The sequence below is a fragment of the Mustela nigripes genome, chromosome 6 (assembly GCF_022355385.1).
Source record: "Mustela nigripes isolate SB6536 chromosome 6, MUSNIG.SB6536, whole genome shotgun sequence".
Taxonomy (NCBI): domain Eukaryota; kingdom Metazoa; phylum Chordata; class Mammalia; order Carnivora; family Mustelidae; genus Mustela; species Mustela nigripes.
In genome coordinates, this window is record NC_081562.1 from 52,217,209 (window position 1) to 52,244,872 (window position 27,664).

The 27,664-nt window shown below is 44.7% G+C and overlaps 1 protein-coding gene across 3 annotated transcripts; it reads right to left on the reverse strand.

Moving 5' to 3' along the window:
- Positions 1 to 9,955: 9,955 nt before the first annotated feature.
- Positions 9,956 to 27,413, reverse strand: DPPA3 (developmental pluripotency associated 3). Of its 3 annotated transcripts, XM_059404714.1 has the most exons (7): positions 27,191 to 27,413; positions 20,019 to 20,132; positions 16,026 to 16,205; positions 15,153 to 15,336; positions 12,565 to 12,830; positions 11,764 to 11,799; positions 9,956 to 10,542 (listed from the first exon to the last, which is right to left on the reverse strand). In XM_059404714.1, exons 3-7 carry the CDS (start codon positions 16,122 to 16,124, stop codon positions 10,432 to 10,434), a joined length of 696 nt encoding a protein of 231 aa, XP_059260697.1. In that variant the 5' UTR covers positions 16,125 to 16,205; positions 20,019 to 20,132; positions 27,191 to 27,413; the 3' UTR covers positions 9,956 to 10,431. The 3 variants fall into 3 exon arrangements, with proteins under 3 accessions (XP_059260697.1, XP_059260698.1, XP_059260696.1); XM_059404715.1 differs by lacking the exon at positions 20,019 to 20,132 and having other exon boundaries at positions 12,565 to 12,740; XM_059404713.1 differs by lacking the exon at positions 20,019 to 20,132.
- Between the last annotated feature and the right edge of the window lie 251 nt (positions 27,414 to 27,664).

Genomic DNA, 27,664 nt, shown 5'->3' on the forward strand with positions numbered 1-27,664 from the left:
GTGTTTTCCGCAGGGGCCGGGGAAAATTTGAAGTTGGTAAATGTAGATAATTGTTCAGGATGAAATGCTCCGTATTTTGGAAGTCATGATACTATTCCTTCTACTTTAGTGAATGTTTCAAATTTTCAAAATTTTAAAATAAAAAAGAATGTTAAAAATATTTATTAACCAAATGAAAGATGAATGCAGGACACATTTGATTATATAATCCAAAATAAAATTAAGACATAAATCTTGGGATGCCTGGGTGGCTCAGTTGGTTAAGCCACTGCCTTTGGCTCAGGTTATGATCCCAGGGTCCTGGGATCAAGTCCCACATTGGGCCCCTTGCTCAGTGGGGAACCTGCTTCTCTCTCTGCCTGCCACTCTGCCTGCTTGTGCTTTCTCTCTCTGACAAATACATAAATAAATAAAATCTTAAAAAAAAGGACATAAATCTTCACATTCAGTACTGCTTAATATTAACTGCAAAGAGAGGTTTGAGCAAATTATGTAGTATGTAAATTATATCTCAGTAAAACTGTTTAAAAAAGAAAGGTTTCTTTTTGGCATGACCATTAAAGGTAGCACAGAAGAGCTTTGCTTGACATCCAAGCACAGGCTGGCAATTGAAAACCTACATTAATGTGTCACACCATTTCCATTTATTCTCCATTATTCCATCCTTTTTTTTTTCTTTTTTAAAGATTTTACATATTTATTTTAGAAAGAGAGAGAGAGAGCACACGAGTAGGGAGAGTAAAAGGGAAGATGGGGAGAGAGAATCTCAGACAGACTCCAAGCTGAGTATGGAGCCTGACTTGGGTCTCTATCCCAAGACTCTGAGATCATGACCAGAGCCAAAATCAAGAGTCACATGCTTAACCTATTGATCCACCACGGTGCCCCCTACTCCCTTCTTCTTAAGCATCACAGGACTTCCGTTTCTCCAACTTAGGTTAAATGGGGAAGGAAGGATTCTACGGTACCTTTGAAGAGACGCAGCCACCTGAGCTGGGATTCATTAGCATTGTGATCTGTTGATCTGTGTTGATTATATATCAACAGTATTTAAGAATAACAGTGCCAGTTACATTCTGATTTTCATCCTGTTCTTTATCCACCACCCGAACAGCTGACTCACCCATTTCGGGACCCTCGTACCACACCGCAGGACTCCAACAGCCACCAGGAGGAAACCCTGCCATTTGGAGTTGCATAGAACCCTCAGAGTGGCAGAAAGGTGCATGCCCAACTGAGGCCACCCCTAGCTCCGGAGGACTCCCCCAGCCACAATCCCAGGGACTGATGCACGGCCTGATACCTGTCCTCAGCTCATGCCCCACAGGAGCCTGCCCTAGTGCCAACAGATCAGTTCTGCGATGTCTGAAGCCCAAACCCTAACCTTAGATTGGGTTTTCAGGCTTCTGCCCCTTTTTCATGGCCTGGCCCACAAACCTTCCAGATTGATGACTGGCAAGCCACACCCCAGGACTCAGCCTGCCACCCAGGAAGAAACCATGCCATTTGGAGATGCACAAAACCCTCGGAGCGGGAGAAAACTGCATGCCCTCCTGAGTCCACCCCCACTACGGGTGGCTCCCAGCAGCTCCCGGCCACAAAACCAAAACCTGATGCATCACCTGAACCCCACCCTCAAATAAGCCCTCCGGGAATCTCACACCAGTGTGAGCTGATAGGGCCTGCCACGCCCCAAGGCCCTAATCCAAACACTGGATTGGGTTTTCAGGCTTCTATCCCAGAGACCTGGGCCCTAAACCCTCCAGATTGAGGACCCCTGAGCCACACCCCAAGGACTCTGCCTGCCACCCAGGAGGAAACCGTGCCCTTTGCAGCTGCGCAGAACTCTCAGAGCAGCAGAACCTGCATGCCCAGCTGAGGCCACAGATAGCATCAGCGGCCCCCCTCGCCAAAATCCCAGGGACTGATAGCACTACCCGATTTCTGCTCTCAAATCATCGCCCCAGGGAGCCCGCATTCGCACCAGGAGATAGGGCCTGCCATGCCCCTAGGCCCTAACTCTAACCCTAAATTGGGTTTTCAGGCTTCTGTCCAAACAGGTGTAGCCCCCAAGCCTTCCAGATTGGGGACCGCTGAAACACATCCCAGGACTCGGCCTGCCACGCTGGAGGAAACTGTGCCATTTGGAGTTGCGTAGAGCCCTCAGACTGGGAGAAATGTGCATGCCCCCCTCCAAGGCCACCCTCACTTTTGTCGTTCCACCAGGCCACCAGAATGGAGCCTGATACTCAGCCTGAGCCCCTCCCTCAACTCTGCCCACCCCTGAAAAGCTCCCCTCAGCTGGGGTCCTCATGAGAGCTGCATATCCCCCCTAGGAGTTTCCAGATGATCACAACAGGGACCTAACCACAAAGCTCTCTCAACAGGTGGGAGTGTGACCCGAACCACCACACAACACTGGCCAATTCTCACGAGCTTTCTCCCCAAATCGATATCTATTTGGGGAGAAAGCTCGTGAGAATTGGCCGAAACCCCCAGCGAACTCCCTTCTGGCTGCGTGGGCCTTCAGGGGAGCCACCAAGGCCTGGCCCGAGTTCCGGAGTGGTCACTGTCACTGCCGGAACCCTGCAAGAAAGCACTCTAAAAGCCAGGTGCACACGTGGCCAAACCCTCCCTCAATTCAGCCCCCTGGGGATTCGTTTTCAGCACTGGCAGATCCGGCCTGCCATTACCCTAGGCCCTCACCCTTATGCTAGGTTGGCTTTTCAGGCCTCTGTCCCCAGGGGCCTGTCCCCCAAGCCCTCCAGATTGGAGACCCCTGAGCCACACCCTAGGAGTCCCCCTGCCAAAAGATGGAAACCGTGCCTTCTGGAGCTGCACAGAGCCTTCAGACCAGGAGAAACCTACCTGCCCCCTACCCAGGCCACCCACACAGAGCCTGATGCTGAGCCTGAACGCCTCCCCCAACTCCTCCCTGGAAAACTCCTCTCAGCTGGGGCTCTCTCGGGAGCCCCGTGTCCCCTGCTCGAGTTCCCAGATGGTCACAACCTGCTCCTAGGGAGAAAGTGCTCTAAGGAGGGGGCACGATTGGGGCCTGAATCCCCACACAATGCTGGCTAATTCTCAGGAGCTTTCTGCCCAAATCAACATCAATTTGGGCAGAAAGCTCGGGAGAACTGGCAAGCACTTGGTGGCGATTTGGTCTGGAGATAGGCCTAGAATAAGTATTTTTTGTTTTTGTTTTTAGGATTTTATTTGCTTTTGAGAGAGTGAGCAAGCACGAGAGTGGGTGGAGGGTGGCAAGCAGAGGGAGAAGCAGGCTCTCCCTGAGCAGGTAGTCCAGGCAAGAGACTCCATCCCAGGACCCTGAGGTCATGACCTGAGCTAAAGGCTGCCCTTTAATTGAATGAGCCACCTAGGCGCCCCTTATATTATGTATCTTTTAATGTTTAAATCCTTGAAGGATCCAGCATCACATGGATTCTGTGTCCAATGGCCTTAGCAGGAATCTGATATGAACCTCGCCACTGCTTCCTTGGGTCTAAGTTACCTTTCCTCAAATTACTCTGGTTTGTTTTCGATTGGCCACCAGGAGTCACTGTGTTCTTTGCTTTATACATATATCTAAGCATGTCTCACCTAGATAGAAAAGTCAGTTTCATCTCTAACATAAATACCTTCAATTTTTTTAAAATGTTATTTATTTATTTGACAGACAGAGATCACAAGTAGCCAGAGAAGCAGGCTGAGACAGAAAGGGGAAGCAGGCTCCCAGCCGAGCAGAGAGCCCGATGTGGGGCTCAATCCCTGGGCCCTGAAATCAGGGCCTGAGCCAAAGGCAGAGGCTTTAACCCACTGACCCACTTAGGTGCCCCTTAACCTTCAATTTTAAGAAGAGCTGTTTGGTCCCTTTGGTTTCAGAGACAACCACTTACAGCCAGTAAAAATGGCCTTCACCCTGTGTAAACCTGGCGATTCACAGACCTGTACCCCTGGGGATAAAAATATATTATATGTTTATAAAAAAGTAATAATAATAATAAATAATAAATGGAAAATAAATGAAAAAAAAATGGGCTTCACCCACAGCCCGCCAGACATATTTGTTTTATATAAGTCCTGTCAGCCGCAGGTCTTCACAGCCTCCAAAATGGTGGAAAGAGCCGTATATCATTAATAAAAGTCACAGACTTAAATTTAAAACAACATAGAGGGGGCATCTGGGTGGCTCAGTCATTAAGCTTGTGCCTTTGGCTTGGGTCATGATCTCAGGATCCTGGGATTAAGCTCCACATCAGGCTCCCTGCTCCATGGGAAGCCTGCTTCTCCCTCTCCTACTCCCCCTGCTTCTGTTCCCTCTCTCGCTGTGTCCCTCTCTGTCAAATAAATAAAGAAAATCTTAAAACAAAAACAACATAAGAAAGGTCCTCAGAATCTAGAACTAGGCAGAGGTTTTTTGTTTTTTGTTTTTTTTTAAATAAGGATTTTATTTATTTGACAGAGAGGGAGAGAGCACAAGTCAGGGGAGCAGCAGACTCCTAAGCAAGGAGCCCGATGCGGGACTTGAGGCCAGAACCCTAGGATCATGACCTGAGCAGAAGGCAAACACCTAGCTGACTGAGCCACCCAAGAACCCAAGGCAAAGAGCTCTTAAGAGTTGAAACTAAAAGCAGGATTCATAAAAGGAAAAATTCATAAATTGGATTTCACTAAGAACTATTGCTCCATGAAAAACCTCACAGAGGATGAAAAAACAAACGAGTCGGGAAAAGTATTTGCAAACCACATATTTTTAAAGTAGGTGAAACAGGCCTCTACTAGGAGATACCATTGGGGCTTTCATAGCCAGTGAGAAGTCCGGCCTGGCTTCAGAGCTTCCAAGGATGAAGTAATGTTAGGGGCAAGGGCAGCTGGTGACTTAAATCTTCACCATCCTACAAATTCTAGGGCCCTTAAGAATTGTATTAAATGGGGGCTCCTGAGTGGCTCAGTGGGTTAAAGCTGCTGCCTTTGGCTCGGGTCATGATCCCAGGGTCCTGGGATCGAGCCCCGCATCAGGCTCTCTGCTTGGCAGAAGCCTGCTTCCTCCTCTCTCTCTGCCTGCCTCTCTGCCTACTAGTGATCTCTGTCTGTCAAATAAATAAATAAATAAAATCTTTAAAAAAAAAAAAAAAGAATTGTATTAAATGTGCTTTGCCTGGGGTAAGTGGAATAGCAAAGCCTGCAGAACAGCACATTTATGACATGGTTTATTGAATGTTCAGCACACTGTTGGAAACTACTGCCCAGAATAAAAGATTCCCGTCCAAATAGGACTGCTCATGGACACTGCACCTGGTCACCCAGGAGCTCTGATGGAGATAGCCAATGCGATTCACGTTGGTTTCATTACTGCTAATACACATCCATTCCGTAGCCCATAGAGCAAGGAGTAATTTCAATTTTTTTTTTAAAAGATTTATTTATTTATTTGTTTGACATATAGAGATCACAAGTAGGCAGAGAGGCAGGCAGAGAGAGAGGAGGAAGCAGGCTCCCCGCAGAGCAGAGACCGATGCGAGGCTCCATCCCAGAACCCCGGGATCATGACCTGAGCTGAAGGCAGAGGCTTTAACCCACTGAGCCACCCAGGCACCCCGTAAGGAGTAATTTCAACTTTTAAGTCTTATGTTTTTTAAATATTTTTTATTTGTTTATTTTGAGAGAGAGAGAGCATGAGAGGGGAGGTCAGAGGGAGAAGCAGACTCCCCAAGGAGCTGGGAGCCCGATGTGGGACTCGACCCCAGGGCTCTGGGACCATGACCTGAGCCGAAGGCAGTTGCTTAAACCAACTGAGCCACCCAGGTGCCCAACTTTTAAGTCTTATTTTAAGACTTTTTAAGTCTTATTCTTTAAAAAATAACTTATATTAAGACTATCACTGCCATTGATATTGAATTCTCTGATACATCTGGAAAAATGAGAACCTTCCAGGAAGAATTTGCTATTCTTGATGCCATTAAGAACATCTGTTATTGGGTGCCTGGGTGGCTCAGTGGGTTAAGCTGCTGCCTTCGGCTCGGGTCATGATCCCAGGGTCCTGGAATCGAGTCCCGCATCGGGCTCTCTGCTCAGCAGGGAGTCTGCTTCCCTCTCTCTCTCTCTGCCTGCCTCTCTGTCTACTTGTGATATCTGTCAAATAAACAAAATCTTAAAAAAAAAAAGAACATCTGTTATTCCAGGTGAGTGGTCAAAGTAGCAATAATTACAAGTTTGGAGGAAGCAAATTCCAGTCCTCACTGGAGGACTGAAGGCTTTAAGACTTCAGTAGAGAAAGTGACTGCAGATGTGGTTCAAACAGCAAGAGAACTAGAATCAGATGGAGCCTAAGATGTGCGTGAGTTGATGCAATCTCATGACCAAACCTGAATGAGTTTCTTCTGATGGAAGAGCAAAGAAAGTGGCTTCAGGAAATGGAATCTACTCCTATAGAAGATGCTGTGAAGACTGTTCAAATGACAACGGATTTAGAATATTACATGAACTTAGTCTATAAAGCACCAGCAGGCGGGAGAGGAGGCTCCAATTCTGAAAGATGTTCTGTGGGTAAAATGCCATTGAACCGCATAGATTCACGCTACCCAGAAATTGCTCCTGAAAGGAATAGATGAAACAAACTTCCTTGTTGTTTAAAGAACCTGCCACAGTAACCCCAGCCTTCAGCAAGGAACCTCCCTCATCAGGCAGCAGCCATCAACATCAGAAGCCAGACAGCCCACCAGGAAAAAGACCACCACTAGCTGAAAGCTCAGATGGTGGTTAGTATTTTTAGCAATAAAGTATTTAATTAGGGCATCTACATTTTTTAGACATGATGCTTTTGCACATTTAATGAACTACAGCATTGTGTAAACCAAACTTTTCTATGCACTGGGAAACCAAAAAATTCATTTGACTCACTTTGTTTTAATACCTGCTTTACTGCAGTGGTCTGGAAGCAAAATCACTATCACTCTAAGGTATGCCTGTGAACAGAAGATAAAAGGAATAACAACGAAAATTGAGTGGAGGGTTGCCTGAGTGGCTCAGTGGGTTAAAATCTCTGCCTTCGGCTCAGGTCATGATACCAAGTTCCTGGGACTGAGCCCCACATCGGGCTCCCTGTTCAGCAGGGAACCTGCTTCTCCCTCTCTCTACCTGCCTCTCTGCCTACTTGTGATCTCTGTCAAATGAATAAAATCTTTTAAAAAAATAAAGAAAATTGAGTGGAAATTTTAAGAGAATTCTAGAAAAAAATATAAAGATAAGCAAAGGCAGTCGCAAACATACAGAATTGGACTCCCCAGATAAAACAAAAGCAATGGAACAGATCCACTCTGAAGAAAGTACTCAAGATACTAAATGAAACCAAAAGAACACACGGTGCTCAAGAGGAAATGGTCCAGAGAGTTAGAGTTAATATAAAAGACCCTTTTGCATTGAACAGTCAGGCAAGATACTCGAGGGGGATGGGAGCAGGGGAGCAAGCTGGTCTCAGATCTGAAGGACGCTCAGCATTTACCAGTAGAACAATGCTCCTAATATCCTTGAGCAAAAGGAGAGACAGGCAGTCTCTCAAGAAAAAAAAAGAACAGAAGAGTTAACAATGGGCATTACAGGGCATTACACATACGTAACTGAAGGAAAAGGGACTTTAAAAAGCGAGCGGATAGAAGTAGCAGAACAAGCAGTGGGAAATCTAATGATGTAGGAGGAATGACAGTTGAAAAGTTGAGGGGAGGGGCGCCTGGGTGGCTCAGTGAGTTAAGCCTCTGCTTTCAGATCAGGTCATGATCTTGGGGTCTCCCGATCAAGTCCCGCATGGGGCTCTCTGCTCAGCGGGGAGCCTGCTCCGCCCCCCCCCACTTGTGATCTCTGTCAAATGAATAAATAAAATCTTAAAAAGAAAAGTTGGGGGGCGTCTGGGTGGCTCAGTGGTTAAGCCGCTGCCTTCGGCTCAGGTCATGATCTCAGGGGTCCTGGGATCGAGTCCCGCATCGCGCGCTCTGCTCGGCAGGAAGCCTGCTTCCCCCTCTCTCTCTGCCTGCCTCTCCACGGGTTTGTGATCTCTGTCAAATACATAATAAACTCTTAAAAAAAAATTGAGGGGAAGGTGGTACATGATAATAGCTGGTTTCTCTGTAAACTGGAGTTGAGCGGGGTTTAACACCAAAAGATAACTGATTCAGATTAAGAGGTGGAGAAGAGGGGCGCCTGGGTGGCTCAGTGGGTTAAAGCCTCTCTCTTCTGCTCAGGTCATGATCGCAGCATCCTGGGATCAGCCCTGCATTGGGCTCTCTGCTCAGCAGGGAGCCTGCTTCCCCTTTTCTCTTTGCCTGCTTCTCTGCCTACTTGTATCTTTCAAATAAATAAATAAAAATCTTAAAAAAAAAAAAAAAGAGCTGGAGAAGACTGGAAGATGTAGGAAGGGAAAAATGTAATTACTGTTCACATTAGAAAAATAGGTACTAAGGAAAAGTAAAAATATTAAGGAGGTTTAAGTTTTAGGGATAACCACTGAAAGAAAACCTGAATTCTAAGTTCCTGAAGAAGTACACACATTTACAAATGTGGCCGGTATGATACGAAGAGAAAAATCACCCACTGATGTTCAGGTTGCATTAGACAAAGAAATCTCAATCTCTGCTGCATTGAAGAGTCACAGAAGAGTGATACAGAAGGCTGAAGAGGCAAAAATTATACAATTTCTTTACAAAAAAATTTGTCTTAAATTTGTCATTCCGTCAGAGAACACGCTTATTCAAAATACTAAGTATTTGAGAATGAGGGATTAACATCAGAAATTTATTTCCAAGTATCTCAGTAAAAAGTGTTAAGCATTGCTAATACCGAGGTGAAATAGACTTACTAGCCTAATCCTGGGAACTTTTCTAAGTTAAAAATAAAAATGTAGACACCAGACTGGCTCAGTCAGTAGAACAAGCAACTCTTGATATCAGGGTCTGAGTGTGAGCTCCATGTTGAATTCTTGAATATTTTTAGGGGTGCCTGAAAGTCAGGATTCCAGAGTCCTGCCTTCAAGCCCCACGTCAGGGGCCCTGCATCTCAGAACACCTGAGAAAGGAACTCAAAAGGAAAGCTGAAAGAACTATATAACAGTATTTAAAGTGCAGAAAGTAATTTTCATCTCTCAGCCACTTTTGTGCAGTCTTGAATAGGTTTTCCATGAAAAATATACACCACCGAATTTTGTTGCAAGCTAAATGAAACTTTAAGCCTTCCCACAACTTATCCATGTTAGTAGACTAGGACAGCTAGACTAGACCTAAGTAGAGTAACCTCTTAAGACCTACTTTGGTAGTGAGCAGAGGCCAATATTTAATGTCCTCCCCACAACATAACCCATTACCCTTTCCATTTGTTGCAACCAGTCTTCAAGTTCATGCTGTTTCTGCCTCCACCCCATTCTGAGGACCAACAGATTATGGTTCCATACCTATGTACTAGGGGATTTATTTCTTCACCCAGGTCTCCAGTTGCTTCTCCTCCACATGGAACACTTTGAACACGTATTTCACCTCTATCTCCCTCCCAGTTTTCAAGAGCTCTTCCAGAAGGTGGTATGTACAAGAATCTGTCTTTTAAAAGATTTGAAAGAGCAAGAGAGATCACGAGCAGAGGGGAGGGTAGAAGGAAAAAGATTCCCCATTGAGCAGGGAGCCTGATGTGGGGGGTCGATCCCAGGACTCCGAGATCAAGACCTAAGCCAAAGATGACACTTTAACCTACTGAGCCACCCAGGCCACCCAGTATCTGTCTCCTTGCTTTCCAACCTTACCCAGGAATATCAGCTCCCTTTCCAGTAGGACATCACCACAGATTAGAATGCCAGTTTACATGCTAGTAATGTCCTAAGAATTCTTATTCATTAAACATACAGAAAAAATGAGTTAAAAAAAAAAAAAACAAGACTCAGTAACAGATATTCAAATAACTCAATTTTATTAAGATCCTCTACACACACACTTCCTACTGAAAACTGAAGAGCACAACAAAAAAATTTTATTACAATGTCAGAAAACCAGAAAATCTAGCATATGTACCCACCCTAATTTTGCTTACCAAACCACCCAGAGTTTTCTTGTATTCCTTCTGCACAAGTTACTTGGCTTCTAATTTTTGATATTAGATCTTATCTTAATGACTTCAGGTCTCTCAAACACACAGGCAACATTCAAAACCTATTAGTGCTTCCTTAGGTCAAATCAAAAGGTGCAAGCATACTGAAAAATCATCCAAATGCAAACTACAGGATTCCTCACAAATTACAGGCATCACGGTTAAAAAAAAAAAGATATAAAAAAAAAACCCTTGTAATATCACAGATTATCAAAATATTAGTTTGCCCTAACATAGAGCAGCCTTCCAAGCTGCTGCAAAATGATCCTAAAATCACTAGCAGAAAGAAAGAGTTCAAGAATAAAAGTCTGTTTACATTGGCTCCACGTCATAATTATTCTCCATGCTGGTTTCCTCAGCAAGATCTTTGTGATACAGGCAATAATGACAGCGACATCTGAATCTTTCCACTCTTGTTTCACCCTGAGAAGAAATGAAATGAAACGAATTTAACTGCATTAACAACTTAAATAAAATGGATTAACTGCACCATGAGATGTAACCACCCTCAAATCCAGACTTAGTTATTATGATAACCTTTTAAGTTAACTCCAGTGGAGCACGGAGACGAACTCAGGGCTTGAACTCACCCACAGATCAAGACTAGAGCTGAGATCAAGAGTTGGATGCTTCAAATAAGTCAATCGGAAAAAGACAACTATCATATGATCTCCCTGATATGATCAAGTGGAAAGGCAATGTGGGGGGTTGGGGGGGGGGAGAATCAATGAAAAAAGATGGGATTGGGAGGCAGACAAACCATAAGAGACTCTTAATGTCACAAAACAAACAGGGTTGCTGGGGGAAGGGGGTTGGGTTATGGACAGTGGGGTGGCTATGTGCTATGGTGAGTGCTATGAAGTCTGTAAACCTGGCAATTCACAGACCTGAACCCCTGGGGCTAATAATACATTATATGTTTATTAAAAACATTTAAAAATTTAAAAAGAGTTGGATGCTTCACCAACTGAGCCACTCAGGCACCCCTAAGCTAGCCTTTGGAGTACACGTTTTTAGAGGCAAAGAGGCAAGACTGAAATGTATGGGTACCAAAGAATGCCAGACTGTGGGTCATTTTGTGATAGGAACACCTGATTGTCAACCAGTAAAAAAAATGTATCCATGTCATTCTCTGAATCCCTTCAAAGTAACTGGACCCAGTACTTGGGGTTGTCTGCTCTTACTATAGATTATCTTCATGACCATGTTTTTGACATTTGTAAAAGTACAAATGTACCAAGGATTAAAACTAATGTAAATAACAGACTTGAGGTGATCGTGGGTCTCTGTAGGTTCGCCAACTGTACAAATTCACCATGGCATGGAATGTTCATAGTGGTGGGCACTGTTCAGGAGCTACCCGGGAAGGTTCAACCTTCTGCTCTGCTTTGCCATTAATCTAAAACTGCTCTAAGAAAAAAAGGAAAAAAATAGAACTAAAGAATTACAAACATAAATGGGATTTCTCTAGAGTTCTCAGAGATTTAGAAGGTCCAAATCCATTCCCCTTTTCTCCTCTCAAAAAACAAACAAAAAAACAACAAACAAACAGCAATAACAACAACAAAAAAAAAACCAGAACAAAACAAAAACCAGAAACTAGATAGCCACCCACATGTATAACGTGAGAAAATCTTATTTTACCTCCTCCGTTTCCTTCTGCTGTAGATCTTTTTGAAGCTTTATGGGGGGAAAAATAGATATTTATTCAAAAACCATCAAAAAGGCTGGATTACTAACATTATACATCTACCATCAATTGTTGGACAATCCTGAAAACACAAGTGCTGTTCACACCCTGTGCCCATCATTCTGCCCATCATTAATTTAAAAGATTTGTCAGAGACAAGAGAACGAGGCTGCACAAGAAGGGGGAGCAGCAGGGAGAACAAGCTTCCCACTGATCAGGGAGCCTGATGTGGGACTCAGTCTGAAGACCCTGGGACCATGACCGGAGCCAAAGGCAGAGGCTTAACAGACTGAGCCCCCCAGGCTTCCCGTAGGGCATCATTTTTTTTTTTTTTAAGATTTTATTTTTTTATTTGACAAAGATCATTAAGTAGGCAGAGAGAGAAGAGGAAGCAGGCTCCCTGACAAGCAGAGAGCCCGATGTGGGGCTCAATCTCAGGACTCTGGGACAATGACCTGAGCTGAAGGTAGAGGCTTTAACCCACTGAGCCACCCCGGCTTTTTTTTTAAAGATTTTATTTATTTATTTGATAGACAGAGATCACAAGTAGTCAGAGAGGCAGGCAGAGAGAGAGGAGGAAACAGGCTCCCTGCTGAGCAGAAAGCCCGATGTGGGGCTCAATCCCAGGACCCTGAGACCATGACCTGAGCCGAAGGCAGAGGTTTTAACCCACTGAGCCCCCCCGGACATCATTCTTAATGGCTCACTGAGCACCAGGTGGGACAGCACTGTCTGCTAAGATCCCACAAGCCTACCTGAGACCCCGGGTTTAGGTAGCGCTGGTACTGAATCATTCGAATCATTCTTGCCATCCTTTCCTTCCGGGCTGTTAACAAGGTCCTCACTCCAGTCCTCCTCCCACTGCTGCTGAGGATACGCTCCACCAGCCCCTGTGGTTTCCTCTCTCTGCCTGGCTGCTGAGACGGATACTCTGGCAGAGGGGAAGGGAGGAGGATACTAGAGTCTAGGGTCAATTTACCAAGGTTCTTGGTTAATACTTCGGAGATCGTTTGAGAGGCACCTATAAGAAAAGAGAAAGTTAAAATCCATCATAGAGTGCACTGTATCATTCAGAAGTCACTGGTCTCATGCTCGAAGGAGGTCTGCTCCTCCGAAGTTCCACAATGGGACGTTCTTCAAGATGGAAGATCACATCTAGTGCCATCACCTACGGTGCCTGTGTAAGATGCTGAACGTGGTGAGACCGTACATCTGAGAACATGCTGAAGAAGCCACTATTGATAGGACTCCTGGGTGGCTCAATTGGTTAAGTATCTGCCTTAAGGGGGAGTCTGCTTCTCCCTCTGACCTGCTCTCTCATGCTCTCGCTCATTCTCTCAAATAAATAAAACCTTTTTTAAAAAAATTATAAAAGTATCTGCCTTCAGCTCAGGTCATGATCCCAAGGTCCTGGAATCAAGCCCCGCATTAGGCTCCCTGCTCATCGGGGAGCCTGCTTCTCCCTTTGCCTCTGCCTGTTGGGTCTCCCTGCTTGTGCTTTGTCAAGTAAATAAAATCCTAAAAAGAATCCATGATGACGGGGGACAGCTGGGTGGCTCAGTTAGTTTAGTGGCCAAATGGATGTCACCTCAGGTCTTAATCTCATGATCTTAGGGTCATGAGATCAGCCCTGTTAGGCTCAGCCCTCAGCTTGCTCGAACTGGAGTCTGTCCCTCTCCCTCTAAAAATAAATATAACCTTAAAAAAAAAAAAATCCACTGATGGGAAACAGTTCTTTAAAAAACTTTCCTGCTCCTCCTGTTGTTGGTAGTTCTAAAGGTTAGACTCCCTCTCCCCACAGGATCAACACGTACCTAAATACATGATTCCAAGTGGAAAAACACGGGAGAGAAATCAGGTATTTGTAGTTTTCCCATTTTCACTTTTGTTAATTTGTAACAGAAGAGGGGAAGAGACACACAAAGCATTAACGCAAATAAAAAAATCAGTGAACAAGTTTCAGCACTTGGTAACAATTCTAAACATCTTAAGTTTCACAGAGGAGGGGTCAGGAGGCAGGTACAGGCTTGTGAAACAGACAAACCCCACATACAACAGTCTCTCCATGGGACCCCTGGGTGGCTCAGTTAGTTAAGCATCTGCCTTTGGCTCAGGTCATGAGGCTCCCTCCTTTGCCAGGAGGCTGCCACTCCCCTTGCGTGTGCTCTGACAAATAAAACCTTAAAAACAACAACAACCGGAACTAAGAAGCTAAATTGTTACCCTCTTCACTCACATCCAACCTGATCACCGTACAAAACCTCTCTCACTCCAACTCCAAAATCAGCCACTCACCTCTTCGATCCAAACCATTAGGCATACCCCATTCACTCTCCTAGCAGTTAACGTTCATTTTCCCTGTGAAAGCACTCAGTAAGAGAGTCAGGATCCATTCGACTTTTAGGGACTTGTGCGCATATAAATAATGATCCCTAGCTGGGAACCATCATGTACTAAGGCAGACTGGAGGAAAAACAGAGATCGAATTATACAGATAACCGCTCTTCGTTAATTTCCCCCTTGTACATATCCACCCAGGTTCTTTCCTCAAAGATGGGGGAAGGCAGGTCTGGGCTGGGGATGGGATGCTGACAAATTACCAAGTATCAGCAAGCTTCCCACCCAGCTTTCTAGCTGCCCAGTGAGGACGGACTCAGGCCTACCCATTAATCAGGGTTCAATAAGATTTCAAAGACATTGGGTGGTTCTCCGTGGCTAAGCCTGGGATTGGGTACCGCTCCCAGAAATGAGTTCTGCTACAGCAAGAAGCCAGGAGAGGACCTAATTGACAGTATTTCTGGGGCACTGTTCCTAAGAACGCCCTCTAAAGTGTCCTACTAATTTACATTATAGAGCACATTCCTGGCTTTAAGTATTCCCCTTCCTTCAATTTCCTCTGAAAAGCCATTTCCCTGTTTAACATTCCTAAAGGGTAAATTTAGCTGGTAAACCAACCCAAAAAAGGTTGCTGAGGTGAGAAAAATTTTAGGTTAAATCAGTTTTGGTTTATAGTGTTTTTTCCTTTCTGCCACTTCTGGTAGGCAGACATTCTGAGGCACGACCTAGGAGAATTCATAGCTCTTCCCTAGAAACTGGGCTGAAAACATTGCAAGTGTTCCTGAACGTACTAAGTAAACCATGCAGTTCTCAACACCCCCTCCCCAACTTCCCCTCCTCCTCCTGGATTTCTTTACTGGGGAGACCTATCCAACCTTGGCCCTCCTGTCTGGAAGGGGTTCCCCTTCCTGCATTTCTCTTTAAAAGACTGAAGTCAATTTAAGAAGGAAGGCAACCTCTTCACTCCCAAACCCTCTGTTGTCAGAAAGGGTACCGTTGGGCTTACCTGAGCTTTCCTGGGAATCCTCTTCATTGGGTGTCTGAGATGATCCCGGAGCCCAGGTTGGGTAAAGCTGCTCTGGCGAATCCATTGGAAGCCTAGTGACAGACCGAGGCTCCTCCTCGATCTTTGGGGTCCGGTGGGAGGTGATGCTCAGGTCCCACCTTGCTACAAAGTAGCCTGCCAAAAACTTAACAGCCCAGAAAGAGGGAGAAAAAACCCAAACTTCACCAACAGGCAGAGTAGCAAGAGAAAAATCAAACCCCAAAGTTTTCATCCGGTTTCCTTTTAAAACAACAGATAAGCCAATCAACCAGCCTATTTTAATGTAAATGCTAATGGTTAAAGGGATAAGGTGAGTGGCATAGTCCTATTAGCGGACTAATAGGGTAATTCTTCATCTGCTCTGCATTAAGATAATCATACTCTCTGTCACGTAGGCAGAAAATTTTAAAAGAAGCTCTGTGGTTGTATCTCCCTTAAGGTTGCCTTGAAAGTTGGTTTATTCCAGACTTCTGGAAATGCTTCTTGGTTTGTAAACTGGGCTTCCCGCCCCCCGCCCCACCCCGGGGTTCTAGTGCTGAGAGATAAAGGGTGATTCCCCACCCATCCAACTGCTGATTAACTCCCCGTTAAATTAATTGAGAAAGTTTCCTTAAAAGTTTTCCTTGCCTGACTTCTTAAACCCGAGGATGCTAGTAAGGGAACGGAGAGGAGAAATAAAGTGTCCCCTATAAACACCTTAAGAGCTTGCTATGTTATGGATGTGTGCTTTAGATCTGTAATTTTAGATTGTTTTCTAGACCATTGAATTGCATTTAACATTTGTGAGCAGCTGAAATTAACCAAATTTATAAATTCCCACCCTCGCCCCAATACTTGTTCTGAACTCTGGAAACGAGCGCCAATATGAAGTGCAGATTTTCTGCTGCAGGTGGAGAATGAGTCCGCCGCCTTCCCCATACATGTTTTTCCCATCACGTAGTTAATGTGCGTCTTCCCCTCTACCGGCTTTAGCTGGAAATCAGGAGAAACTACTCAAACGTCATCTTGTTTTAACTAAAAAGCAAAAGTCAAAGTTCTGATAAAGAAATATTTTGCAGATGAGAAGCAGCCATAAATACACATTAGGTACAATACTTTATTCAAGTGGTTCTTTAAAAATATGGCCTGTGGACAGGCAGTGTCCCCGGCCCCTGGTAACTTGTTGGATATGATTTTAAAAAAGCCCTGAGCTCCAACCCAGATCCGCTGAATCAAAGACTCTCCCAGCAGTTTCGCAGGCCTCCCAGGTGATTCTGCTCAAGCCACAGCTTAAAAAGAACTGATTGATGGCAATCTCAACCCCACTCCTCTTCTGTTCTCAGCGGTTCCTGCTTTGCCACCAGTGCCTGCCCAACAACAGTTTCAGAATTCTGCGGGAGATGTGAGGGCAAACATCAGATGGCAGGAGGTGTAAGATGAAGAAGACAGTGAAAAGTGCTGGCATAGACTCTCGCTCAAAAAATGCAGGTTTAGGGGCGCCTAGGTGGTTCAGTGGGTTAAAGCCTCCTCCTTCAGCTCGGGTCATGATCTCAGGGTCCTAGGATGAGCCCCAATCCCGCTCTCTGTTCAGTGGGGAGCCTGCTTGCTTCTGCCTCTCTGACTACTTGGGATCTCTGTCTGTCAAATAAATAAAATCTTTTTTTTTTTTAAGATTTTATTTATTTGACAGACAGAGATCCCAAGTGGGCAGAGAGGTGAAGGACCCCAGGTCAGAACTATAGTATAGCCTATAAGTTTTAACATTCTTTTTATAACCAGCTTATGCTAACTAAGAGACTGCGGCCAGCTGACCGTAGATAAGGGAGTCAGCAAGCAGCATAACAGGATAACGAATAGCAAAAATCTGTGTTTAACCCAGCTGTTTCTGGCTTCTGTATAATAATGCTTCTAATGCTTTGCTAAGAAATGAAAAATTGCTTAAAACCTCGCTCGCTGTGTAATCAAATAAAGTTATACCTTTCCCTTGTTAAAAATTTCCCCTACTCCTAAGTAAAATTGATAAGGGTTGTCTCCCGTACCAAGGCCTGAGACGTGCGGTTCAGCACGTATATAGATAAAGGTTAGAAACATGCAATTCAACAGGTACCCTCTACTGTACACTATCTGAACGGTGACTGGCCAGAATGTAGGTCCTCCAAAGCCAATCCGCTAACACCAAGTATGCCTTTTTCAAATGTTCAAATTGTCAGCCAATCAGCTCCGTCCCATCCAAAACTTGTTTGTACCTGTCTATAAAAATCCTGCACCACCCCAGCCTGGGGTGCTCAGCTAGCAGGAGCTGCTGACCACCCGCAGGCGCCTGCTATACAATAAAGAACCTCTTGCTGTTTGCATCCTGTGGCAGAGTTGAATTCTTGGGTAAGGGGATCTGCGGGTCTTTCAGAGGCAGGCACAGAGAGTGGAGGAAGCAGGCTCCCTGCTAAGCAGAGAGCCCAATGCAGGGCCTGATCCCAGGACTCCAGGATCATGACCTGAGCCTAAGGCCTTGGCGTTAACCCACTGAGCCACCCAGTTGCCCAAATAAATAAAATCTTAAAAAAAAAAAAAATCCAGGTTTAGAGAGGGCCATTCCTATGGGAGGGTGTGGGATGTGGATGGCGGAGAGGCGGTTTGCATTAACAGGACAGAAGCCGAGCCAACAGAATGCCAAAAATAGGAGACCCAGGGTAGTTGGGAAACACCCCCCTCCTCACCACCAAGGCTTAAAAAGATCAGATTTTAAAAATCTTTAAAAGTTATAACATCTTTCTAAGTAATGTGGTTTTTTTCTTTATAGTATGAAAGATGAGGTAAAAAGTCAAACAGAATGAAGCAACTCGAAAACAGAAAGCCAAAACAACCCAAACTGTAAAAGAACACATCAAGAATATGATACTTAATTTCTCCAGAGATGAGAGATCATACCTAATATTTTTTAAACAAAAAGATACCCCTTTTAAAGAAGGAAAACAGGCACCTCTGCCTTCCACTCAGGTCATGACCCCAGGGTCCTGAATGGAGCCCTGAATCGGGCTCTCTGCTTGGTGGGGAGCCTGCTTCCTCTCCCTCCCTCTCTCTCTCTCTCTGTCTCTCTGCCTACTTGTGATCTCTGTCTGTCAAATAAATAAAATCTTTAAAACTAACTAAATAAGAAGGAAAAAAACAACAAAAAGAGTACCTGGAAATTAGACATGATATTAAAACAAAAAAAAAGGTTTGAAGTTAAAAACCAAAGATATTCCCTTAATAAGTAAAATGGAATCACAAACAGATGTAAAATAGAGAAAATATAAGATGAGAATTTAAAATCAGAAACATAATGGCTCAGATTCCTCAATAACTGAATGCTAGAGCATAGCGGAGAAACACCTTCCAAATTCTGAAGGAAAATGCTTTCCAACCCAGGATTCTGTAGTTAGTCAAACCATTGAGCAAGTGTGGAACATTCTCAGACACACAGTTTCTCAAAAATGTCATCACCAGGATAGATTCTTGATGGCAGAACCCTACCAGGTAAATACTTCTAAAGTCATGAAACGGAGAGGCTGCTCATAGACCATATTAAAAAGCTCATATCTCTCAGTTTTGTTCATTCTATTTGAGGTGCACAGCAAAAAAGCAGAGTAAAAGGGATGGGGTAAACATGGATTCAGAATGTTAAAAACAAGAAAACGTGCCACCTGGGTGGCGTAGTCAGTTGAGTGTCTGCCTTTTGCTCAGGTCATAATACTGGAGTCTTGGGATTGAGCCCCATGTGGGGCTTCCTGCTCTGGTGGGGAGCCTGCTTCTGTCTCTGCATCTCCCCCTGCTCCTGCTTTCTTTCTCTCTAAAATAAATGTCAGCCAACAAATAAAAGCAAATTAAAAAACAATAACAACAAGACAACAGGCCCCCCATGGAGTTGCTCACGCCCAACTCCACTGATAGTTCATGTAATTACAGTTTTGTGGGTTTTTTTAAAGATTTATTTATTTATTTATTTATTTGACAGACAGAGATCACAAGTAGGCTGAGAGGCAGGCGGGGTGGTGGGGGGAGTAGGGTCCCCTTGGAGCAGAGAGCCCGATGCGGGGCTCGATTCCAGGACCCTGGGATCATGACCCGAGCCGAAGGCAGAAGCTTTAACCCACTGAGCCACCCAGGCGCCCTTGTAATTACAGTTTTTGGCTCTCCCAGAAATGAAATCTGAAACCAGTCCATCAGGATCCTCCTGATCCAGCACTAGGAGGGGAATCTGCCAGCAGACTGCCCTTCCCTAAAAGGAAGTACCCTTACGAATAAGTAATCTGCCTTTTGGCCCAGTACAGCTTTCCTTACTCCTGCTCACTTCTGCCTATAAAACCTCCTTTCTTGTAGAGCTCTTTAGAATTCCTTTCTATCTGCTAGACTGGATGCTGCCCAGTCAATGAGTCATTGAATAAAACCAATAAGATCTTTAGAATTTACACCATTGAATTTTATTTTTTGGGAATAGGATACAGTCTAGATGGATCTCAATTCCCAAGTTAAGGAATCTATAGTTGATAAACTTCACTACACACTACCCTAAAATATGACCTCTTGGCCTATTAAATATTTTAAGCTGAGAGGTACCCTTCCTACACCTGTAAGAAAGGAACATCTTCATCTCCAAGACAAGGGAATGCTGATAAGAACCCAAATGAAGGGGTGCCTAGGTGGTACAGTCGGTTAAGCGTCCAACTCTTGTTTTGGCTCAGGTTATGATCTCAGGGTCCTCACTCTCCCCCTGTCTCCTCACCCCAACCCCTCCACACACTCTCTCTCAAATAAATAATTAAAAAAAAAAATGAACAGGTCTTGCTAAGTTTCCCCTTTCACTACAATTACCTCATATCCTTAACCAATGATACTCTTCCATGACTGTCAGGTCTTCATCAAACCTAGCATAGTAAGGCTTAGGTTTAACCATTTGTCCAAGTCTTCATTTCCTTATAAAGGCTCCTGCAAGTCAATTTTACATTAAGTAAATTTGTATGCTTTTCTCCTGCTAATCTGTCTTTGTCAATTTAATTTTTTTTAGATTTTATTTATTTATTCTTGAGAGACAGAGAGAGAGAGGGAGACGGAGGCAGAAGGAGAAGTAGGCTCCCCACTGAGCAGGGAGCCTGATGTAGGACTTGATCGGGATCATGATCCGATTGGAAGGCAGATGCTCAACCATCTGAGCCACCCAGGTGCCCTGTCAGTTTAATTTTTAGATTTAGATTTATTATTATTATTTTTTAAGATTTTATTTATTTATTTAACAGACAGAGATCACAAGGAGGCAGAGAGGAGGGCAGAGAGAGGAGGAGGCAGGTTCCCTGCTGCGCAGAGAGCACGATGTGGGGCTTGATCCCAGGACCCTGGGATCATGACCTGAGCTGAAGGAAGAGGCTTAACCCACTGAGCCACCCAGACGCCCCTAGATTTAGATTTAGATTTAATTTTTAGGTCCAGCCAGGAACCTTAAAAAGGTCAGGAAAGCTTCCTTCCCGATGTACTGTTTCCATGTTTTGTCTCTCCATTGCTTCACCCATCCCCGCTGACCGGGTTGTCATGACAACCAGAGCTGAGGGGTTGAGGAGAGTGCCTCGAGACAGAAGGTACCAGGTACCAATAACATACGCTGATTCCACCAGTGCTGATTCCACCAGGCCAGACGTAGCTGCAGCTTGCCAATTAACCTGGTGAACAACCATGAATTTTGTTTGCATTTCAACGGGAGAGCATATGTGGGCCTACGTGGGATAATAGCGGCTGCCACTGATGGGTGACGGATTTAGGGATGACATGGGTAGTTAGTCCACAGGTGATATGCTCATGACTTGTTCTTTCCATCCTTTTCTTTTCTGTAAGTAATAACTGGTTTTGGTTAATGTTTTATTTACTGAATATTTTTAAAATTTACAATATATTTAAACACACATAATGAATTATACCTATATCTCATGTGCTAGTTATTTACTAAGTATTCACACTCAACGATTAGTTTCACCTCTGTCTTCTAAGCTACCAGTTCACTGTCTATGCTTAACCTTAAGGGTATCCTCCATCCCATTTCTTTTTCCCCTCTCTTGCAGAATTGAATATCCTGAAGTAACAGTTCGAACACACATTACACCTTTTACCGGGAATGCTGATCTAACTAAAATAGAAAATAACCACATTAGAAGAGTGAGGAAATTAGAAATACAGATGGGTGTGGTAGGGGAAAAGAAGAAGAAAAATCTGTTTTGGAAGTCAGTAATAATGCCCAACACACACACACACACACACAGAGAGACACACACACACACACACACACACACACAGAGACACACACACACACACACAAAGGAAGGGAGGGAGGGAGAAAGGAGGAGGGAATGAATTTAAAAATCAAGAAGTGGGCGCCTGGGTGGCTCAGTGGGTTAAGCCGCTGCCTTCGGCTCAGGTCATGATCTCAGGGTCCTGGGATCGAGTCCCACATCGGGCTCTCTCTGCTCAGTGGGGAGCCTGCTTCCTCCTCTCTCTCTCTCTCTCTGCCTGCCTCTCTGCCTACTTGTGATCTCTGTCAAATAAATAAATAAAATCTTTAAAAAAAAAGAAACTTAAAATAGATACATACAAAGCATGAGATTTGAGATCAGGTAAACTGTTAAACTCGTGTTATGTAGGGTGTGTAACACACTGCAGAACCATAGACATGAAACACTTGTTGGGTGAATGAATCAACACATAAGACCAGCATCTCTACTCAGACCAATGTTAAAACCCAAAATTCGACTGAGTAGATTTTTAAAGACCTATATTGGCTTTATTCAATGATCCACGAAAAGGACAGCATCCCATCCAGTGGACAGAATGGAATTCCCAGGAGATGCACAAAATGTAAGGAGAAGGGAGCAGGAACAAGTGCATTACACCAGGTGAAGAAGCTGGTTGGTTATGGCAAGGTCACCTTCCTTTAAGGGATGGATGGATTCGATCAGGCCAACTATCTAACTAGTATTGACCAGCCGATTCCTGATGGACTGGTTGAAGATGTCCTCTCTAGGAGAGCTGAAACTGTAAATCTCAGTTTGATGAAGTGTGGCTTAACGTAAGTGGCTCCATTTTGGGCCTGTTATCTCAGTTTTAACAGTATCAAAAGGTGCACAGATGTCTGAGGGAATCTCAGATACATAACCATATGGTGAACCAATGTAGACCATTTACGTTTTCCATTTTTGAAAGTTAGAAGGATGATTATCTTTTCTTAGTAAGGGCTAATAGCTAGGATTATAAAATAGAGCTGGGGAAGGACGGTGTAACAGGAGGAAGGAAAGATGGTAAGGGAGAGCAGCCGGGAAGCTATCCCAATTCCTGTAAGGGTCTGAATTTCCTCAAATGCTGGGGCTCTTTTCCAGACATCAAAAACTATTTCGGGGTGCCTGGGAGACTCAGTCGGTTAAGTGTCTTCTGCTCAGGTCATGATCCCAGAGTCCTGGGATGGAGCCCCACGGGCTCTCTGCTCAGCAGGAGGCCTGCTTTTCCCTTTCCCTCTGCCTGCCTCTCCCCCTGCTTGTGCACAGGCGCTTTCCCCTCACCCCTCTCTCTGTCAAATAAATAAATAAATATTTTAAAACCTGATTTTTTTTTTCAGATTTTATTTATTTATTTGTCACAGAGATGATGAGGGAGCAGGAGGCTGGCTGAGAATGGAGCAGGGGCTGGCACCTTGCACCCCCTCTCCACCCACTCCCCTTGGTAATATGTGTGACATTTCACAGGCACCCCTGACTGCCCTAAAAGAAGAGCAAATGGTTATCTTACAGAGATCACAGTCCTGCAAGGCAGGAGTCTCTCTTGGTTTACAAATGTCCTTGAGATTTACAACAAAGAAGTTGCCTTATCAATAGCCCAATTTCCAAAGATACATAACAGTTCCTCAAGCCCTAACGTCATCCTCCCCTCCATAAAAAACCGAAGGAGACGGAGGTAGAAGGAAAAGTAAATAAAGTTAAATTTCTTTTAAGACCTAAATCTCACTAACAAGGACGTTTAATAGCAGGAATGTAACATTCCACCTGGAGACTCCCAATTGTCTTTATGTTAGTGCCTCATTAGAGGGAAAGTGGCCTTGGTTTGATAGTAACCAGGACTTCAATATCCTGACAGTCTTCTTTACCCCAAGAGCCCTTCTGGACACCACTTTGTCCTCACCTACCCAACTCCTGTGTATATAACCAGCCACTCCTCACATGCCCAGCGCAGCAGCATCTCCGTCTGCCCACGGGTCCTGTCCCCGTGCTTTAATAAACCACCATTTTGCACCAAAGATGTCTTAAGAATTCTTTCTTTAGTCGTCAGCTCCGAACCTCACCCCACCGAACCTGACTTAGGTTCTGGAACTTCATCAGAGAGACACAGTGAGAGTGGAAGCCCAAGCAGGGGTAGTGGGAGAGATGTTTAATAGGAATAGTTAGGGGCATCTGGGTGGCTGAGTGGGTTAAAGCCTCTGCCTTTGGCTCAGGTCATGATCCCAGAGTCCTGGGATCGAGCCCCGCATCGGCCTCTTTGCTCAGCGGGGAGCCTGCTTCTCTCTCTCTCTCTCTCTCTCTCTGCCTACTTGTGATCTCTGTCTGTCAAACAAATAAATCTTTAAAAAAAAAAAATAAATAAAACTTTTTTAAAAAAGCAATAGTTAATTAAATGGAAGAAAAGGGGAAACCAGTCTATGGAACAATTTGCTCGTACAGGTTACAAAACCACTTATATATTAAAGTAAATTAACATCACAATTACAAAATATATGTCTAATATCAACTTCTTGAACTTCACATGATTTACTCTTTTGGGGAGAGGGATGTAAATGATGTAATAATATTTTGGAAAAAAATGTATTGAGATATAATTGACATATAACATGTAAGCTTAACATAAAACAATGTGTTCATTTGATATATTGGTATAGTGCAATATATTTACTGCCGTGGGGTTAACCAGCACCTCTAGCACATAATTATTTATTTTGTGAGGAGAGAAATTAAGATTGAGTCCTTCAGCAACCTTGAAGTTTTTAACAGTGTTGTTGACTATAATCACTATTTTGTGCATCAGAGCTCCAGACCTTATTTATGTGATTTACTTCTCTAGTGTCTTAGTGCTTTGCTACTTGTTTCTTCTGGTTGCTCTCCACTACCCTCAGTGGAATACAAAGTAGGAGAGGCACAGGAGGCGGAAAAGTATCTGGCGAGAAAAGCCTTAAGGAAACAGTCCCAGTTGGCTTCATCTTTTTTCTATGTATTGGGAATGATTGCCATTATTCTTCTCTTCGTCCTGTAACACCCAAGCCTAGTTTGCCAAGCAGGCAGATTTTTTAGGCAATCTCTAAGAGATACAGCTAGAAAAGATAGGCTCTTTACATTGTCCAAAAGAATTGTAGAAGCTGTCGTTGTTTTGTGAGAGAATAGAAGGGGAAGCATATCAGTTCTAATTCAATCTCAATACCCACCCACCTAATTCTTTCACTCAATGGTTCATTTATTTTTTTCAATGGACTGGCAGATGGGTTTATTTGATAGGCTAAAAGGAGGTAAGAATTGAATTTCTAGGCCAGTCCCCCCTACCATTTTACTGGGAGTCTGGGCTAATTGAGCTGAAGTTCTTTTCAGTTCCACTTGGAGCAAAGTGTTACCTTTCTGTTCAGACCTCTGGGAGGAGGTCAGACCTAGATGTGTTCAGAGCTATGTGGACCTTCAAGCTGTGACTAGAGCTCCATGAACCCACCACAGAAGTTACCATGAACTGGAGTATTCACAGATGGGCAGGGAAGAAAATTAACGGGAAGACATAGATAAGCCAGAAAATCCCCCCCTTAAAAGATGTTTATTTATTTATTTATTTGAAGAAAGAGAGAGGAGAGCACAAGCAGGGAGAGAGGAAGAGGGAGAAGCAGACTCTGTGACAAGCAAGGAGCCTGACCCCAGGATCACGACCTGAGCCAAAGGCAGACCCTTAACCAACTGAGCCACCCAGATGCCCCATGATAACTCCCTTCTTGACAATGAGAAATTTGATTCTTTGTATTAATCTCCAGTCCTTGAAGGAGGAGTATAAGTACAGCTCCTCAAGCTGTTAGAAGAAGGAGAGTTAAGTCCTTGTAGCAAAGTAGGAGCGCAAAGGGAAAATCTGTTAAGGATGAACTCAATTGTTAAACTATGTTAACTGTGTATTAAGAACAAGACAATGGGCCCAAAATGGAGTCACTCCCGCTAAGCCTTACCTCACCAAACCAAGAATTAATTACAATCTTGGCTCTCCCTAGAAACAAAATCTCAAACCAGCCAACCAGGAATCACCTGATCAGCCCTAGTGAGGTAATTTGATAGACCCTTGCTATCCCCGAAAGGTGAGTAAACTTGTCATAACCAATCTGCTTTTTGCCCAAATATAATGTCCTGTTTCTGCTCCCTTCTGCCTTAAAAATCTTTCATTTTGTACAGCTCCTTGGGGCTTCTGTCTGCTAGATTGGATGCTTCCCCATTCGAACTGAGCTTTGCTCAAATAAACTTACAGTTTTTAATATTCCTAAATTTATCTTTCTTTTACTAAATCAGCTCATATAATTTTATCCATCTTTGACCTCCACTGGAGTCAGGGATGAGGTGTCATCTTTCATCCCAAGAATGAGGCCTTCAGGAAACATCTCAGGTGCTCTGTGAGCTAACTGGTCATCACAAGAAGGTAGAATCCGCAATTTCTCTAATTCACAGGTTCTGTGTTTTCTGGAGGCATCAAATGAATCACTATGCTGCCGAAGTCCACACAGTGCCCATCATCAGCGTCCTTCCCTTCTCTTACTATGAGGTCCGTTTTTATATTTCAGACATTTGACCATTTCACAAATGTTCTGGGCCGGGGCACCTAAGGGATGGACGTTCCACTACCAATCACAAGGTACTCTGCCTATCTCGTTTCTGTTGGAACCTTAATCTCACAAACTACTCTTGCATTTTCCAGCTTCGAAAGCGAAACGAGCATACTGCTGTCAAAGGGCCAGAGCGATAATGTGCTCCTGACTGCAGTAGCCCCACACCCACCGCTCCTCCTAGGGCGAGCCCGACCGCCTGCAGCAGTGCCTGGCGCGCGCGCGAGTCCTGGGCTCAGGCAGGTGGGGCCGAGCGCTTGGTCCCGCCTTCAACAAACCTGGCAGCCGGCAGCCCCCCAGCTGGGTCCGGCACCCTCTGCCAACCAGCTCCACAGCTGCGTCCCCATCCGCCGCCCCACACTGCCTGCCTAAGCTTACCTTTTAAACAGTACAGACCCCTCCAGTCCCTAGACTCTTTTGTGGAAAGGGTAATGATACATAGTGAAATAGTTTCATTTACTGGAGGTGGGAGGAGGGGGGAAGTCCTTAAAATCGGATGAATGGAATTTAAAATTCTAATCTGCCCCAGGGGGTTAAACTGACGAAGTCGGAATCTTGGCTGTGCTTTCTCTCTTATCTATGGGTCCCACCTTGTCCCTCCAGGTAGCTTCTCTAGCTTCCAAATGTTTTCCCTTCAACTGTGCGAGGATGATTTTAGGTCATGCAACAGAGCCACGGGCACAATAAAAGTTTTGCCCTCAGGGCGCAAACACTCGGGTGGAGCGAAACAACAGACCATAGATCCAAAATAAGGCGTGGGGAGTGAGACGTATTCCAAAGAGAGGTAAATAAAGCCTGGCGAAGGAGGGGAAAGCTGCTGTTTTGGAAAATCTCCCAAACACACAGTTAATGAATGACTCGCTGTCCTGCTGTGGGCTCGCGTCTGGCGGGGCGGGGCTCCCCCTAACGCCCCTTGTCCCTGCCTCGGTCCCTCTGCCCGGCGGCTCCACCCCGTTGCCCCGCCAATGTGTCCCCTTTGCACCTAGAGTTGAGAAGCCTGTTTCCAATGGCGTCCAAGGCCATCTACCCTGGAGTCCGACCTTAAGGCCTGACAAGTGGGGACAAGTGGCTCAGTGGCCGGCACCTGCGCCCATTTGGGCACAGAGGTCTCTGCAGCCCCATGCACCTGCTTGCCGCGCGCGCAGACGATCGGCTCCTTGCCTCCCTCTCCGCGCACCGACTGCGGTTGCTTTCCTCTCTGCGGATCCTCCTTAGTTCTCGAAATCCCACAAGGAAGAATCAGTACTTCCCGGAGCCGAATCCTGGGTCTATAATCAATTATTGAACAGCTTGGTGGAAAACATTTAATGACTTTTCCAATCTGAGGGCAGGCTAAATAAAGACCAGCCCGCTGGGCAGGGTTCTGATGGGTAGATCTCAGGGCGCGCGGGGCGGTAAATTTCCCAATATTTGTGGTTTGAATGAAGTTACTGGACCCATGAAGTTACTGGTCAACTAGGCCTATCAGAGGAGAGGAGCAAAACACTCCCAGCATTCCCAAGTTTGCTTAAAGAGGAGATTCCAGGACAGACAAGTAGGTCATGCTGGAGAGGCATAGCCCAAGTGGAAATTTATATTTCAGCTTTGGGAACCCCTTCCT

Excerpts from the sequence above, each read along its gene's own strand:
- DPPA3 (XM_059404713.1), bottom strand. The coding sequence starts at position 16,124 with ATGGGAAAAACATGTATGGGGAAGGCGGCGGACTCATTCTCCACCTGC. Across the intron at positions 15,337-16,025 it reads GTTTCCAGAGTTCAGAACAA|TTTTTGGCAGGCTACTTTGT; the intron begins GTATTGGGGCGA and ends TGGGCTGTTAAG. Across the intron at positions 11,800-12,564 it reads ACCTAAACCCGGGGTCTCAG|CTTCAAAAAGATCTACAGCA; the intron begins GTAGGCTTGTGG and ends CCCCCCATAAAG.